The sequence below is a fragment of the Pieris napi genome, chromosome 3 (genome assembly GCF_905475465.1).
Source record: "Pieris napi chromosome 3, ilPieNapi1.2, whole genome shotgun sequence".
NCBI classification, from domain to species: Eukaryota; Metazoa; Arthropoda; class Insecta; order Lepidoptera; family Pieridae; genus Pieris; species Pieris napi.
This window is the reverse complement of record NC_062236.1, coordinates 8,612,074-8,629,388: the sequence shown is the minus strand read 5'-3', so window position 1 is coordinate 8,629,388 and position 17,315 is coordinate 8,612,074. Positions and strand designations below refer to the sequence as shown.

The 17,315-nt window shown below is 30.6% G+C and overlaps 4 protein-coding genes across 9 annotated transcripts; 2 read left to right on the top strand and 2 right to left on the bottom strand.

Moving 5' to 3' along the window:
* Window positions 1–788: 788 nt before the first annotated feature.
* LOC125063469 (translocator protein-like) lies at window positions 789–4,069 on the bottom strand. Of its 3 annotated transcripts, none has more exons than XM_047669928.1 (5): window positions 3,891–4,069; window positions 2,809–3,053; window positions 2,387–2,481; window positions 1,888–2,075; window positions 789–1,526 (listed from the first exon to the last, which is right to left on the bottom strand). In XM_047669928.1, the coding sequence occupies exons 2-4, from the start codon at window positions 3,038–3,040 to the stop codon at window positions 1,890–1,892; spliced, it is 513 nt and encodes a 170-aa protein (XP_047525884.1). In that variant the 5' UTR covers window positions 3,041–3,053; window positions 3,891–4,069; the 3' UTR covers window positions 789–1,526; window positions 1,888–1,889. The 3 variants fall into 3 exon arrangements, with proteins under 3 accessions (XP_047525884.1, XP_047525885.1, XP_047525883.1); XM_047669929.1 differs by lacking the exon at window positions 3,891–4,069 and adding an exon at window positions 3,720–3,870; XM_047669927.1 differs by lacking the exon at window positions 3,891–4,069 and adding an exon at window positions 3,513–3,663.
* Window positions 3,672–6,409, top strand: LOC125063470 (translocator protein-like). 3 transcript variants are annotated; one of them, XM_047669931.1, is made up of 4 exons: window positions 3,672–3,801; window positions 4,745–5,025; window positions 5,202–5,296; window positions 6,012–6,409. In XM_047669931.1, the coding sequence occupies exons 2-4, from the start codon at window positions 4,791–4,793 to the stop codon at window positions 6,198–6,200; spliced, it is 519 nt and encodes a 172-aa protein (XP_047525887.1). In that variant the 5' UTR covers window positions 3,672–3,801; window positions 4,745–4,790; the 3' UTR covers window positions 6,201–6,409. The 3 variants fall into 3 exon arrangements, with proteins under 3 accessions (XP_047525887.1, XP_047525888.1, XP_047525886.1); XM_047669932.1 differs by having other exon boundaries at window positions 3,695–3,819; XM_047669930.1 differs by lacking the exon at window positions 3,672–3,801 and adding an exon at window positions 4,307–4,659.
* A 544-nt stretch (window positions 6,410–6,953) lies between these two features.
* On the bottom strand, window positions 6,954–12,724 carry LOC125063495 (nucleolar protein 14 homolog). The gene is made up of 10 exons (XM_047669972.1): window positions 12,410–12,724; window positions 12,086–12,279; window positions 11,674–11,759; window positions 11,231–11,544; window positions 10,796–10,935; window positions 10,600–10,715; window positions 9,717–10,312; window positions 8,570–9,561; window positions 8,103–8,258; window positions 6,954–7,069 (listed from the first exon to the last, which is right to left on the bottom strand). Exons 1-10 carry the CDS (start codon window positions 12,596–12,598, stop codon window positions 6,979–6,981), a joined length of 2,874 nt encoding a protein of 957 aa, XP_047525928.1. The 5' UTR covers window positions 12,599–12,724; the 3' UTR covers window positions 6,954–6,978.
* Window positions 12,725–13,775: 1,051 nt separating this feature from the next.
* LOC125063460 (upstream activation factor subunit spp27) lies at window positions 13,776–16,241 on the top strand. 2 transcript variants are annotated; one of them, XM_047669900.1, is made up of 5 exons: window positions 13,776–13,841; window positions 13,905–14,005; window positions 14,678–14,853; window positions 14,993–15,079; window positions 15,782–16,241. In XM_047669900.1, the coding sequence occupies exons 2-5, from the start codon at window positions 13,963–13,965 to the stop codon at window positions 16,052–16,054; spliced, it is 579 nt and encodes a 192-aa protein (XP_047525856.1). In that variant the 5' UTR covers window positions 13,776–13,841; window positions 13,905–13,962; the 3' UTR covers window positions 16,055–16,241. The 2 variants fall into 2 exon arrangements, with proteins under 2 accessions (XP_047525856.1, XP_047525857.1); XM_047669901.1 differs by lacking the exon at window positions 13,776–13,841 and having other exon boundaries at window positions 15,785–16,241.
* Window positions 16,242–17,315: the final 1,074 nt, after the last annotated feature.

The following is a 17,315-nucleotide window of genomic DNA, read 5'->3' as shown; positions in this document are numbered from 1 at the left end:
CTCAGTGCCGCCTAAGTTTTTTAAGCAAGAATTTACTATTTTACTCTTTTGTAATTAGTTAAACCTTCAATGTTACATACATTTGTGCCGAGGGTGCTAAAAACATTTAAAAGTATATGCGACTCGCATATAGTTTGTTTTGAGGTTATTAGGAATATACCTTGAGATTTTTAATAAAAAATGGTAAATAGTTTGCCACGCTCTACGCCTCAAATACTTATGGGAACATCCAGCTTATAGTGTACCTTTGTGCTTGTGTTTGGCCAGTGCGAAACTACATTCATTATTTCTCTGTCAATCGCATCAAAGACGCATTGGGTAACAAAGTAGGCACGCACTTTGGCAGTATTTCCCGCCATCGTACCTCGGTTGACAACTCAAAGATGTCTGCCTTCCTGTCCTGCCATCTCATCAGGCTATGAGAGTGAAGGATTACGACTCTTTAAGGATTAGTGCTTGTTAGATATCTCTTGCATAGGTCGCCAGGCTCATTGAAGATCGTGGAACCAATCTGAAGAACTGTATAAAGTTTACATACAGAAAGATGTTACGTTGTTTAGTTCCTAACACCCGAAAACTGAATGACTCAAACCAATTGAAAGACTGAATCAGTTCATCAGAGGAGCCATAACCATACACTTCTCGAACTGTCTTGTATTGGGATAATAACAAACGGGAAAGCTATGGTACATACCCAGTCATAAGGGTGGCTACGAGTTTCTATTAAATGTTTTTTTATATAAATCAATAATATATTAGATGTGTTTTTGGGGTTCTTAAAATAAAAATGACTTGATCATAATATTTATTAACTAACATGAATAAATACATTCGAAAATAAAACGTAAAATTAACAAGATAAAAAGCTTAGTCTAAGAGACGCGGAATACGTAAAAATGCAAAATTGTGGAATAACAATACTTTATGCTTAAATACTAAAGGGGTTTTTATTTTTATTTATTATTATAATATTTAATTCAACTGATTTTCAAATAACCAAGAAGACAGACAAGTCCATTACTTTAAAATAGCTTCACTTGTTAAAATATTTTTTTTACAATATACAGCTTGAACTTTATTAGTTTTCACATTAAACAACCTTTGATTGATGAGACTAGTGAAAATACAGAAAAATAAGTACATTATATGCAGAGTGGACAAAATAAGCATTTATTAAATATATACTGTATGGTATGTAAGTATGCAAGCCAATAGGTTTTTCAGCGCAGATATTAAACAATATTTATTTTAATTCTATATCAAATTATTTTAGGTAATTATTGCTTCAGATTTGTTTGTTTTCATCTCTTACATAAGAATTATTGAAAATTTATTATACAGCTTTATCCACTTTGTATATTTTTTTGAAAATGATGTACTTTTTCTAACATAATACTAATGTGCTCTTACAAAATTAAGGTAAAATCAGTCCAGCTTTGTTGCCTTACGAAGAATGTTTGTGATATTGACTCTTAGACTATGTGTTAACACTTAGATGATAATTGCTAGGGTGTCGTCAAGTTTACCTGTAAAAATTTAATTTGAATATCCGGGTCCTTAATATTATCTTAACATTAATTAAACTTTCATATAACATAGACTAAGTTGTAACAAAGAAGTAATAGTTAAGTAATATGTATTAACATAGAATAATATTTAAACACTCACTATATTATCATTTAATAATTAGGTCAGCAATGCCAATAAAAAATTACAGTTATTACCTTTATTTTAAAATTATGCACAACAAAAGCAATGTATCAATTGGGATTTATTTTTTTTGACAATTCACTCAACATTTTTTATCAATCATTTTGTTTGCTGTAACTGTGCCCCTTTATCATTTTATATTATATTACATCTTACTTTACCACTTTCAAAACTTACATCTACTGGGCCTTCTCATCCTTGATCTCTTTAGGGTTATTCTTCCAAATGTAGTAGCTCAATGTACTGGCGTATGCCAGCCAGGCCAAGTAGGGTACCAATAGCGCACCAGCGGTCTTGTTCACTTTAGCAAAAGCGGCTGTAGTTGCTACTGCGGCTCCACCAAGGACTGAAATCTCTATGAATGCCTAAAAGAGAGATGTATATAAAAAATGTATAAAAATGTTTCTTTAAACAACATTGAACCACAGTAAAAACAACATTTAAAGAAACGGCTGACAGTTTCTTACATTTTAGTTGGAACACTTACTTGGACAACATAGTAATAACTAGTGTTAAGAAAATATTTAGTATGCATTAAGTATAAACAATTGTTATTATTTACTTGGAAAGCTTTAAACTGATCTGAAGAGAGGCAAAAAACATCATAAACTTCAGTTAACTTTTTGTTAAATACCAAATTGCTTTATGTTTTATTTTAATCAGTTTAGCAACTCACCAATTTGAAGTCCTTGAGACCAAAGAATATGGGTGTCCATGCCCAGTTAAGTAAAAGTTGACCTCCATATAAAGTCAGTGGCAAAACTGCATCCTCTGAAAGAATTAAAAAATATTCCTCAATACCTGCTGACACTACGGTGATTGATAACATTTATCTAATCTAATGTATAGTGAGAGTATGATTGATAATTTTAAATCTCTCTACGAAAACCATTTTTCGTGAATATTATATATTTTTTTTATTATTGTAACATGCATTACTTTTTAATAAACATATTTATTTTTCAATACCTTTTGATCTATTCTATGGACTATAAAGTTTTTTTAAATGACAAATATGCAAACAATAAATATGGAACAAACAAAAAATAATTTTATTAATAATGGCAAAAACAATTATTTTCATTAAATAAATCTCACCAGTAAAACCTCCACACTCTTCATAAACTAAATATGAAGCATATCCCATTCCACTGTAAAGTACTGTCCACGTGGGTCCAAACACCCATTTAGGTGGATTCCAAGATGGTTTCTTGAGTTCATCATACCAGGATTTATCTTCCTTACGAATTTGTCCAGCAAAGAAGATTCCATTCGCCCAACCTCCTACATTTGGAAGAATAATGGAACCAAAAGCTGCCCAATTTGCCATTTTTAATGTGTCTCTGTAATTGACAAGTAACAAAATTCCATCAATGTATTAAATACATTTATGGTTAAATTGGTTGACATGGTTTATATCTAATAAAAATAATTATATGTTTTTTAAGCATTCAGTGTATCACATATTTAAGCTCTATATCTATATTAGTTGTGATATTTTATATAAAATGGCATATTTTTCCTGTTATTTTGTTTTTTTTTTAATTTAAATTGTTAAATTATTGTAAGAAACAAAGTCCAAGCAAATTTGAATAAAGTCATTTAGAGGTCATTTACAGATACATATAATTAAAAAAATAAAAACAGCTTCCTAAAACAATACTAGCTGTTGCACAATAATTTACTTAAATAGAAAAGTATAAGAAAGTATTTGGTTATCATTAAATTTACTATATTATTAATTAAACTTATTTTTATTATACAGCTAGTTTAGAATTAAATATATTATTGGGCAACTTTACCTTGGATTTTCAATATACGGTTGTAAAAAATCCATAATTAATAGAAATATAGAATCACAAATCACACAATAACACTTTAATCAATCTAATCAGCAAATGGCTAAATGAATTGAGATATGATAATTAAAATTTTGTTAATATATACCATATAATATATCCACCAATTACAGCCAGTTATGTACAATTTGTTAACGGATTAATACGTACCACAGTCCACACTATTTCCTTAATTCTAAGTGCAAAATATGCTAATTTATACTCATAATAATGTCACACTTCAGGCGATGATGTAAGTTTTATTTTTAAGGTAGGCAATCTCGTGATATACTAACTAAATATGTCGTAAGCCGTTAATTATGGAATTGTTCATTTACCTACCTTATATGCACCGTTAGTCACCGGCAATTAGATAATAATTCTAAACGATTGTTTATGAGCGAACACAAATAGAGAAACCTTTTTTCTCACGATTTCAACTTTCCAGTCTCCAATAAGCTTATAGGAATCAGATAAGAATTAATTCGCTTTGAAGTACTTTGAAGTTTGAACAATAAAAGTAAAATCACAATTTTCTAAATGCAATTCATATAAAACTTGAAGTTTCGAAAAATGTAAATAAAATGTCATTGCAACACAGCATATCAATATCATCTGCAAGTCAGCTGTCTATTACTCTATTGACTATAACTCTACCACAGATATACCTAGAGCTGCACCATAAATTATTTGTATTAATTAATATTTTTCCTGGTAAATTATACTTATAACTTTGCACTTTGCAGTTAATGCAGTGTAGACTTAGTTAGTTGCCCTTATAAAAAAGGAGTAACACGATACAATTAATACTTTTACAGAATAGACTACACATATAATTCTTTGGCCAGGTATCGAAACCAGGATCTCTGAGATAAATGCCGTGATCATAAACCACTTAGCTCCGTCGCGGTATTTAATATAAGAGATTCTTTTAAAACTTACAAATTAACGGCTAGGAGCTGTTAATTAACTGGAAAAGTTTTGCCGTTTGCGTAATGCAAAGTCCTAAAAATACAAATCTATCAACTTGCAAATTTACGTGCCAGGAAATTGTATTAATGTATTTTGCGCCATGGTATCGTTGTTTATCTATATAAGGATTATTTAACAAGTGGGTTAGATAAGTCTAGAAATTTATTATCATTGATTGTTATCACCAATCACCTATTATTTGTACCTAACTGTTTTATTTCTAGACACATCTGAAAGTTTCAACACTAATTATTTCATTCATCATTAAAAATGGTAAACTGGAAGCTTATTGGTGCTTTGGCTTTACCAAATGTTGGTGGGTGGTTAAGTGCCCTTACAATGGCTGGTCAAGTTCGCAGCCCTACAGGCAAAGCATGGTATGACCATTTGAAGAAACCTTCTTGGAATCCACCAAAATGGGTGTTTGGTCCAGCATGGACAGTTCTGTACACAGGCATGGGATATGCTTCATATTTGGTTTATGAAGACTGTGGAGGATTTACAGGTAAATTTTGAAGATTATCTAAATTATCTGACATCTCTATAACTATTTTATTATTGTTTTTGTATATTTCCTATGAAATATGCAAATTGTTGTTTTAATTTAAACCCATATTAGAAGCATTGTACACACCACTCCAAAATATTCAATAGGTTTAGCTATTATTATTAATTTTACAGATGATGCTTTAGTACCACTCAGCCTGTTTGGTGCACAGTTATTATTTAATTGGACATGGTCACCAGTGTTCTTCAAATATCATAAAATTGGATTGGTAATATAGAATAATAATTATATAATATAAAATACCTTTTACACATAGTATATGCACATGTTGTAGTTGATATAATATTATAGTCATGTGACAACTATGCAACTATCTGGATTTTGATACATTTTATACTTATGTTTGGTGCCATATATTGTTTGGAATGATTAAATGGAACCTTGTGATAATAAAATAAGGTCTAATTGTTGACTAAACATTTTACATAGGTATATTTATTAAAAATGTACCTACATAATATTTTTCAAACAGAACAATTGTTAGTTTGCAATCTTTTTGTCGACAAATAAACATTATTACATTAACAAATAAGGAACAATGCAATGTGTCTGTTTTCTATGACAAGGTATATCTACTATATAAAAATAAGCCGGGTTTTCCTTCCTGACGCTATAACTCAAGAACGCACGAACCGATTTCCACGGTTGCATTCGTTGGAAAGGTCTCGGGCTCCGTGAGGTTTATAGCAAAGAAATTTCAGGAAAAAATTCAACAGAAAAGCGGGATCACCAAACGAAATGTTACATAAAACGAAGACATCTGGTGGCGAAACGGAATTCGCCGAATTTGCTAGTTTTGTAATAAATTTAAAATAATGTTGTAATTAAATTCTAGAGTAGAAACTAAAAATATACCATTTTTCTTTTTATAAAATATAATTAATAAGCATTCACATAATACTTAATCTAATCTAATTTTTCAGGCTTTCCTCCACATGATAGCTCTAGATGTAGCTGCAGGTGCTTGTACAATCAGCTTCTTCAATGTTAACAAAAAAACATTGTACTTTATGGCACCATATCTTTGCTGGCTCGCCTTTGCATCATGCCTTAACTACACAATATGGAAATTGAATGAGAATGTTCCTAAAATCCCCAATAAAGATAACTAGAGCTAATGTGTAACATAAATAGCCAGTTGCACAAATATTATTAAAAATATTTACTAAAATACCAACCAGTTATCAAAATTCTTAATAATAAAATAATTTTTGAAACACATTTTATATATTGACTACTATTAAGAAACTATATTTACACATTGTTATTATATTTTTGTTGTAAGTGCAAATTATTTTAATAAAATATGTATTTACTTTGACATTTGAGTTCATCTTCTATATCACCTGCGTCTTCTTATATTTAACTGCCTTATTGGTCTAGTGATATTTAGCAGTAACTTTTAATTGACTTATTAAAAGGAGGGTATCAGTTTGACCTGTGAGTGTAATTATATAATATTTGAGCATATTATAAGGTTTAAATCACGCGTGCCAAATTTCGTGAGTTGTTGATGTCCACAAATTATTTCTGATTAAAATCATAATATATTGTATTCTGGAAGGGTCATGTATAGTATGAGGAAAAAAATACATAGTGAATATTTTTTCCTATTCAGTTGACATTGATTTTATTACATTTTTTTCATTGATGGAAAATTATATTGTTTATAGCCTCAGATGAACTCATACAGATAAAACGCAATTATCTAGTTGCATCGACATCTGACCTAAAGATAGGGCTTTGAGAGTAATGCAACAGAGAGTGTACTAAGGACTATATGTCCTGAGATAAGACTAGTCTTGATAAAGACTGGCCACCACAACCGAATCGGCATAGAAATATGAGAAAATTAAAAGAAAACAATTTCGAAACACATTTATTAACAAATCATTTTCCTCGTTTCAACTTATTTAACTCTCCTTGTTGTATAGACGCGTCCTTATAGATCTGTTTTACCTTCTCTTTTCTTACATTGTCGCTGAAATAAGAAAACCCCGTGATTAAATATTTATATACGTACATATACAGTTAAGTATACCTAAAAACTATATAGCATCTAGGTAAACTAGTTGCTAGTATGTAGCAAGGGCTCATACCCTAAGAATCATAAAATATAATGTGGAGGAATTGTTGAAAAATAAAAATGTGTGCGTGTACTAGGTGTACACACGTAAGAAGTGAAACTTCTTTATGACCTTATTTTTCGAAAAATTATGCAACTTTACAGAAATTGGTTAAATAAAGTTAAACTATATAAAGTTTAACAAAAGGCTTTTATTATCATAGACATTAATACAAATACAATTATTTCATTTTAACTTATTACTGTACTACTATGTAGTACTAAGATTATTACAGAATTTCATTAATTGTAATAGAATTATTAGTATTCTGTATTACTATCATTGTTATCGTTATTATATATTTTTGTTACTAATGGCTTCGAATCTCTTCGGATCAACCGTGGTAGGGACAAGAAAAAGATGGCGCGTAACCGAAAAATGTGACAAATGTGTGTAATTTTTTTTCCAACGCCGATAAAGAATTTTGACTTCAAAAAGCAACATGGCGCGTAACCTGCTACAAAATTTCTCCCATACGTCGATAAAGAAGTTTCACTTCAAAAGATGGCGCGTAACGGAAAAATATGACGCGTAACGCAAAAATGTTACACTAAATTTTTTTCCAACCCCGATAAAGAAGTTTCACTTCAAAAAAAATTTTCTTTTATTGTAACTTCAAAAACTTAATCCTCATTAAAATGGAAGTTTCAAAAGGTTTTACATATTTCTAACGTTTCGTGACCACCTAGTGACTCTTAATTCAATCCCCGCCCCGCATCGTAACGTTTTACAAAAGGACCCCCCTTCCCAAAATTCTTTACGTAATACTTGAACGCTCCCTTACCCACTTATAGCTCATCCTGGGTTCGATTCCAGCAACATATATTTTTCACGTTAGGCTGAAGCTAACTGCATATAAATAAGCTAGATCACAAAAACTATAAATACCTCTGTATCTTTTGCCGTATCTTGACAGACGCGATATAGGCCTTGTCTCTTCTTATTTCTCTTATAGCGCCCTTCATCTCCTTTTTATATTTGCCCTGTAGTCGCTTTCTTTCGGAGGCATCACGAGAGAGTTTTGATAATTTACTGCCAGTAAAACTGAAAAATTTAAATTTTTATAACGAAATTATATGTCCGTATTATTTTTATGTATTCTAAAGTTATAAAACTATATTATACCCAATATATCATTAATTCGCACAGGATTATAAATTATAATCAAACAAACTGTAACATACCTATCTCAAATTTACTTTAGGAAAACTTTTTAGTAGGCAAGTATTTTTTTATATTTAATTTATTTATATCACATGGATATTGAATTATTAATTCTCTTAATTCCAAAATAGCGATATAAATAGATAGTATATTTTTCAAAAGGTTCTACGTGCATCAGTAATAATACTTACACTTCCTGGATATCCGGTTCATATAAGCGTAAAGCCTTCGGCCTAACTTTTTCTCTCGTTATTAAAGCGTAAGTTTTCGTTTCTAGTGTTTCCTTCATATGTTGAAGAACTTTTGTCACTTTAGAAACAATCTTTTTCGGATACCATTCTAAATCTATCCGACCTAATAACTGCATGTGTGGCTCAAATAACGCCTTTAAAGCGTCGATCTCTATATAATTATCAAAAAATTCCCTTAACATGCAAACTGAATTATGTAAACATTTTATTTTAAAGGCATCGTCCATTTCACACACTAAATCATTGGCCGACATTTTGTCATCAACTTCCATTTTGGAACAATCTTGTTCTAAATTTAAAATTTTACTATCTTTATGTAACCGGAACGGCGGAACGACTTGCACCGGATTGAGAACCGACGTATTCGCGGACAAATAAAATATCCCCCTTAAAAAGTTTAATGCTGACGGAACGAAACGTTTCGATAGGACAGTATATTCTAGAATCATTGTCAGAATAAAAAGTCCCCTAGAAACCGAATATGCGTCTTTAAACCGAGATAAACTCAAAATTTCAGTCATGAAAATTAAAGATGGGGTTGTGACCGGATGGCGAAAATCGGAAGTGGGGTAAAGCAAGGAGACTAATTTAAAAAATATCAATGTATTTAAATCCGGCACTTTTTTAGGGTTACGTTTGAATTGATCGTGTTTTTCTTTGAGTAACTCTACTATAAATTTCTTAGTGGATACTTTATTAATGTGAATTAGGTCATAAAAATATGGTGCGACTTTATCAAAAATTAAGAATGCTTTGATAATGTCACCCTCATCGTTCAAATCCGTAAATATATCGTGAACATATTGTAATAGATGTGCGAATAATCTACTTAATATCTCTTTGTTGTTTGGCGATAAACTAGGGTCGTAACTTTTTATTAATTTAGATAACGCGGTTGACTGCTGAGAAGGCGTTTTACCCGTTAATAATTCCTGGAAAAGAAAAGAAGTAACTTTAGAGCTGTAAAACTTTTCTCAATGTTAATTAATCCTCATACTGTTGTGTTTTAAAATCTACTTCATACTTTCAGAATATACTTAAGATATCTGTAACTTCATCCCAAAACATCAAAAAGTAAAAAATATACCCTCAACTTATCCCCTTCAGCAGACTTTACATCAAAGACAGAACCGAGTTCTTCTTCAACTACATCCATTTCTTCTTTCTCATCACTATTACTCCCCGTATCTTCTGAAGCTTCATTTTCATCATCACCACTCTCATCAGCATCACTCTCATCATCATCAATTTCATCTTCATCGTTTTTATCACTCTTTACATTTTCCTTCCTGATATTCTCATTATTCTCATTCATATGATTTTCAAGAATCTCATCACTACTCTCGCTTATTGTTTTAACTTTTTTAGGTATTATTTCACTATGCGATATTTTGCGTTTACGCTTATTTTCATTGGAACTTTCAAGTTTCTCATTGTCTTCACTTTTGGAGTCGCTTTTGTCGTCATCGCCATCACTTTCAAACACTTTTAAGTCACTCCCATTATTGCTATTTTCATCTATTTCTTTGCTTTCTTCAAATTTTTGTTCATCTTCATCATTATCTTCGCTGTCAGCTTCACCATTTACTTCATTATCGCTGCCCGATTCGTCATTAATTTCATCGCCTTCCTCTGAAGATGTGTCAGATACCCCATCATCAAATTTCTTTTTTGCATTAGGCACTGTAAAATATTTATTTGTTTTCATTATTATAACTTTTTTACTATATAAGTTTCGTTTGTAAAGAGAAGCGACGTTGATAGGGCAAGAAGTGTTGTAATTATTGTTTTAATTAGTATACGATTAAATCTCTTAGGTACCAGGGTATTCGAAAATGTTGAATATTAGAGTAACACACTATTATCATAGCATACAGTTATTACTATCAGTCTTTATTTAATACATTTTTATATATTTCTTCATTAATACTTTGCTTTACATTTTAAATAATAATGTCAAAAATAATCACCATTATAATCTTTCAATATATGGTCGGGTAATAATGGTTTGCCATCCTTGTCATATGCTAGCATTATCTCTTTCTCGTCGTCAAAAGCAAAGTTGTCATCCAAGTCATCTGCAGACCTAAAAACGTAGGTGTTATGAAATGTCTTTTTTAATTAAATAAATATATAAATATGTGGTACACACATGACAATACTAACCTATGTTTAACTGTGGGTTTGGCGGTTTTAGGCATTTCTTCTTCTGGCATCATCCTCTGTTGTCTTTGTTTCTCCATCTCTTCTAATTTCTTCCTCTCTTCTTCTAGCTGCTTTTCTGTGCTTTTTAATGCATCTGATGGCTGTAACAACATTAAGTGCCAATGTAAGGTTTATATAATATTGCTAAATATACATTATTTCTTTCCAATCTAATATATTATATGACAAAATCTTAATAAGATATTATTTTGAAGAAAATATGTTAATTTTTGTTTTTAAATAATAATAACTAATAAAAAATTAAATAATAAAAACTAATCTAAACAATTAAATTTTTTTTTGATTAGATTTTAGTTATCTAATTTTAAATTAAATTGTTGGCATACATTTCTTTGTATGATGCCACTATTTAGTCTATAGAAATCTGTTACTCACGGTCCCTCTCCTATCAAACTTAAGCTCTCTCATCATTTTATCATAATCCTGTCCTTTTTCAGCATCGGCCAAGAGCTTATCAATCAAGGATTCACTCTGCTTCTTAAACACAACTGGCTGTAAATCTTTCCATTCACTATCTAATTTCTCTGTCAAATCCAATGTTTGTTCTTTTTCTTTTTGTTTTTCAGCCTTGCGTTTTTTAGATTCGGCTATAAGTTGTTCTATTAAATCTTTATGTGATTTTGCCCCATCTTTTGATTCTGTTTTTGAGAGAATGCCACCACCAAAATGGCCTTCTGATACAAAATCATCTGAAAAAGTTATTTGTGTAATATTATTTTTTTTTTAAACAAATATATAATTTTACAAAATTAAATGGTATAACCTAAGAAAAATATGTCATGAGAAAATATTTACTTTTGTATACAAGGGTAACTAACCATCCAAACCACCAAAAGGCTTATCCTCATCTTCATCATCAGATCGTGGGTCATCAAACTTCTCAATTTGCTCTAATGTTTGTCCCCTATAACATAAATAAGTTACATATAATCATTTATATTACTAATTATATTATTTATAAATAAGAAGAAACCCTAGTTGGGCATAAACCTGAAATCTTTTGTCTGTTGTGTTTACTTTACTAACCACAACCAAAACTAAATTTTTAAGCAACACATTAACTTTCATAATCAAAAGTAGCTGGAGCATATATAAAAGTAGTTATGAACATGAACATTTTACTGAAGGTAATGAATATGATGATATGGAGGCCGTAAATACCAATGCTAAAGATTGTTCAGGTACAAATAATGTTCTTTTAAAACATATAACAAATTTGAATTGGAATACCTGTGTGTAAGTATTTCATCATCAGCTAAGTTATAAATACTTTTTTTGTTGTGTTGCTTTGCTCTTTCTGCTGCAAATCTTGCAATCATGCGATCTTCGGCAGAGAGATTGTTACTTTTTTCACCAATACGACGGTCAATAAAAGTATTTGTCTTGTTTAACAGTTTCATTTCTGTTCCAATTGTTTCTTTGCGCTATATAAATGTTGAATTTTGGTTAATCTTTTGATTATGAACGAAGCCGGTATTTTTCATGGTATTATATTGAATAATTAATTTTGTAGTATTTAGATAACAGAAAAGTACCACAAGCGAAGTAACTCACCTTTTGGATAGCTTTAGCTCGGGAAACGCCTGGTAAACCATCATGTTTAGATTTCTTTCCTAAAACTTTAAGTTTTTCTTTATTTATATGTACTTCAAATGGATTTAACTTCTTTTTAACCCCTTCTGATTTCTTCCTATGAACCTTATCAGCTAAGCCAGCATTGCGTTTGTTTTTAACTTTGGCCATTATTCACAAGATAAAATGTAAAACTAAAACAAACTAGAGCTAAAAGCTTAACTTAAAATGCTAAGTTTAAGGTTACAGAAGTTCGAAAATACAATATAATTTGTAAACACATGGTTTTGACAACTAAACTTTGAATAACTTTTTGGCAATTGACAAAGGTCGAACAATCAATGCGTTCATAAATATATTTGGTATACGTTCAAATCAATAACATTTTTATTCATTAAATCATTTAGACTTTATTGAAAGATTAAATTAACAATTTTTATTACATTTACTTAAATTTTTATCTACTACGTAATTTGTGCTCCCAGTTATTTTGGTTTTTACTTTTTTCAAAATGGATCGCATCTCTTTAGTTTAGGAAGAATGCTTTATACTGATTGGTTACTAAAATGCCGCCGACTTTTGACGGCTGCGCCCAGCGTTGCCAACTCTACGTCTTTTTACGTAGATCTACGTATTTTAGGCCTTTTCTGAAAACCTACGAACTTCAGTCACAGAATCTACGTATTTTTAATCAAATTGAAAATTTTGCACAATATCCAAATTCATTAGGCTGAATAGGCATAATATCTATTACTTTCGAAAAAAAAAAGTTAAAAACAATCAGACCGGGAATGGAGAACTTTAAGAAACACAAATCTACCATTTCAAGAGGATCAGATATTCAAAGCAGATGACTTTTGGCGTCATATTGCCAAAATAAAAAAAATTAGATGCAACTCAGCAGTTTCCCCTCCTAGCCCAATTTACACAAAAGTTATTAACATTACCTCATAGTAGCGCAAATGTTGAACGACGTTTTTCTTTAATAAACTTGATGAAAACTAACATCAGAAACGGACCTCAGTCTACTGAAACCCTCACAGGGTTACATTTTACAAAAAGTGATCTGAAAAGTAATCCTGGGCCAACGCAAGATCATATTAAACTTTTTAATAAAAACATGTACAAATTTAATTTACCAGAAAATAATAATGAATATATTTTTTTTTTATTTCCATTTCAAAAAAATAACACTCTTTTTATTCAGTTTTACCAACCCTACCCTCTTCATTTCACTCATAAAAAAAAAGTACGTAGATCTACGAACTTTTCCTATACAATTTTTGCTAAATCTACGTAATTGTTTAATCTGACCTACGTAATTTTCAAAATCCGAGTTGGCAACACTGGCTGCGCCTTTGAGTTTGCTTCATGTCGCGACGCTGCCGTGTAGCATCTAGCGCGTAGGTATATTATTGTGTGGCTATTGGCCTAAAGGTCTAGATACCAGGCCATAAACTCCAAAAAAAAAAAAAAAATTGTGTGGCTAGTGGCTACTTTTTGTCATATTGTGTGGCCGCCGGAATCTTAGGAAAATGGCAGACGTATCTGACGAAAACCTTCAAAAAGAAATTCTAAGTAAGTTGTTCTATTTTTTATATACACAAGATTTTGTCTTCTTTTGCAAGGTTTTATCAACTTTCTAGCTGTTTAATGAGTCTTACAATATATTCCTTTACCATGTAATGGCTTCCATTTTATGTTCAAAAGAAGTTAATATTTCATATGTGGGATTTTAAATATCTCTGTTATTATAAAATCAGAGCAAAAATGTTTCATGTGAAAGTTGTTTGGTTCTATAATGCGGATTTTTTGGTATAAAAAGGTTTATTTTACATTTCCTATTTAGGTCTCTCTACTGGTGGTTTATTTTTATGCAACGCGTAGATCATAATATCAGAAGCTCCACGTATAGTGCACATTAATGACAAAGACTTAATATAATTAAAGGTTATTTTCAGTTGCGCATGTGATTAATAAATAGTTTTTATTTGAAGCATTTCGATAGATTCGTATTTTTTTACACTGAATTTGTAAAATGTTTAGCAATTTTGTTGTGGGCGCCATAATGTAGACTGTAGTGTAAATCGGTGATTCTTCATTCTTGAGTCTGCTAAATTACCTGGATTTTTTAATTAACTTAAGTAACTTTTTCTAATAGACTAATATAATAAAATAGAATAGTAAATTATTTACCTAAGTTTTAGTAACTTATTTCATGTTCATTCAACAATATCGCATTTTTTATAGAGATTCTTGAAAAGGCAAACTTAGCAAAAACTTCAACCAAGAAAGTGAGACAGAAGTTGGAGGAGGTATTTGATACTGACCTGACTGATAAGAAAGAATTGATCGACCAATATGTTATGGACTATGTCAATAAAATGGAATCTGAAAATTCAGATAGTGCTGAAGAAGAATCTGATGTAAGTTCTTTGTAATGTATATTTCTACAGTAATAATAAAGTCAAAACAAACTTCTCAAGGCACACTTAAATCCAAGATTAGCAAGAAAACTAAGTAATATTTGCATAAATAAAATAGTTGAAAATTATATTATTACAGGAAAAGAAAAAGCCTGAACCCAAGAAAAGAAAGAAGAGGAAGGGATCAGATTCAGACAGTGATTGGGTGAAGAAAAAACCTAAAAAGGTACTTAATTTAATAAATGGTTTTTCAGTTGCTTGGTTCATTTAATGTATTAGGAAACATTGATAGTTGGCACCTCACAAATATTTATTTATTTATTTACTTCACACTTTGTTACCTTATACAAAAATATGTCACTTTAATTGATTTAAAAAAACAAGTTATATAAGACCATTACTATACAAATATTTATATTAATATTTTTAAAATTATACTTATGTATATGTTTCATAAATAAGAAACAAAGTATTGTTACTGATTGAAGTCACCCTGTAAGAAAATTAGACACGTTGCTCTCATTCTATGCTAATTTACAAGCATGTATTATATGCTTCAGAAAATATTAAGAATTGCTTTAAAAATCATTAATAATACAGTATATCTGCCATAGTGTTTTTAGATACATACAGCCTAGTCTAGTAGTGGCTTATTGAGGCCCATAAATGTATAACTATGTATTTTTAGAGCCAAAATTAATTTTTTTTTTCTGGTATGCATATACCCCTCTTGCTTAAACAAAAATGATTCATGTAATACAAGTAAAAATAATGTATTACTGATATTTAGTAATTTATGTACAGTTAAAATTGACACTCGATTTGGTGTTGGTGGTAGTAGCATTATTAGAATATGGCTTCACATCAGGTGGGATTGTGGCTAAAATATGTTCAGTTTTATATAAAAAAATATTTAATTTTATTTCAGCAGGCAGCAGCAGGGGCCGGACGTGGCAAAGGCAGCGGTTACACTCGGGCATACAAACTATCCCCGGCCTTAGCTGAATTAATGGGACAGGAAGAGATGCCACGACACGAAGTGGTGAAACGTGTTTGGACCATCATCAAAGAGAAAAACTTATATGACCAGTCTAACAAACAATATGCCATATGCGACGAGGCCCTCTACAAGGTTATAGGCACTAAGCGATTCCGAACGTTCGGTATGATGAAATATTTGAAAACTCATTTCTTAGATTAATTCACAATTAATTAAGTAGCTTCTATGAGCCGTGGCTAAGCCATCAAAGTATAAACGCTAGACTGTCTTTCGTTAACATTCTTGTGTGAGAAATAGTTACTTTTAATGTGACTTATCAGTTCTCTGTAATTTTTGATGGCAATCCAGCTATTCATGATGAGGTTTTGTCCCGCGCGATTTTAAGGTTGCGACTTGCGACACTAGAGCTACGAATACTGAAAGTATATCGATTGCTATTAAAAGTTATAGGAGTCGCCGCGCTGGACATAAAGGCCGATTTACATTATCTTAGTGTTTAGGAGAGTGCTTTAGGATAGTACTTTAGTTGAAACATGTAAACGCTACTTGCTTTAGTAAACGCTACGCTAAAGAACTTGCCTTTCAAGTTGTACTAAAGCACTCTCCTAAACACTAAGATAATGTAAATTGGCCCTAAGACAGCTAAGAAATTGCAGATTATTGGTCAAACATTAATTTATGTTTCACATGCAATTTACTAAATATCGTGTATAAGTTTTTGATCGACACTTAGGTATTAATAGAATATTTTTATTATTATGTAATTTGTACTTTAGGTACCATCTATATAATTTGCATTCATCATATATTATCTAAGAATTACGTTTATATCACAAACCTTACAAAATAATTCATTTCTCAAGAACCGAATTTTTTTAAATTGTAAAGATTACTTATATTTTTGTTCCTATATTGTTCCTTTTATAATTTTATATCATAATTTTCTCACTAAAATAATATAAAGTTATAGTTTTTTTTGCGAAATGTATGCGATCCCTCCCAAACATTCGGTGATTTATATCTAAGAGTAAGCTATGTATAAATTATCAGTTTAAATTGATAGTGTTCATAAAATTAAGAAAAAATAATGTATATTTGAAACTATTTTGTCTATCATAGAGATTTAACAACAATTAAAATTTTTGGCATAAAATCGAAGGGGTTACTATTAATTTAGATCATTTTAAATAATTATTAATGAATTTCTTATTATATCATAATAAATTTGACAAAACAATGGTAGACCTTATCTTTGAACTTCAAAGGTTTATTATTGTGCAAACGCCCTTGTTTCATTTATCAACTAATGCCCGGGATTTAAGAGTACCAGTGGTATTTGGTACGAGACGTAAATTTTTCGTAATGATGAGAAACATTAATTGTTGAGTTCGCGTTTCATAGAAAAGTCTTTCGGCTTATTATAAGCTGTGGATTAAGTTTGTGTTTGTTGCTGTGGTTTCGA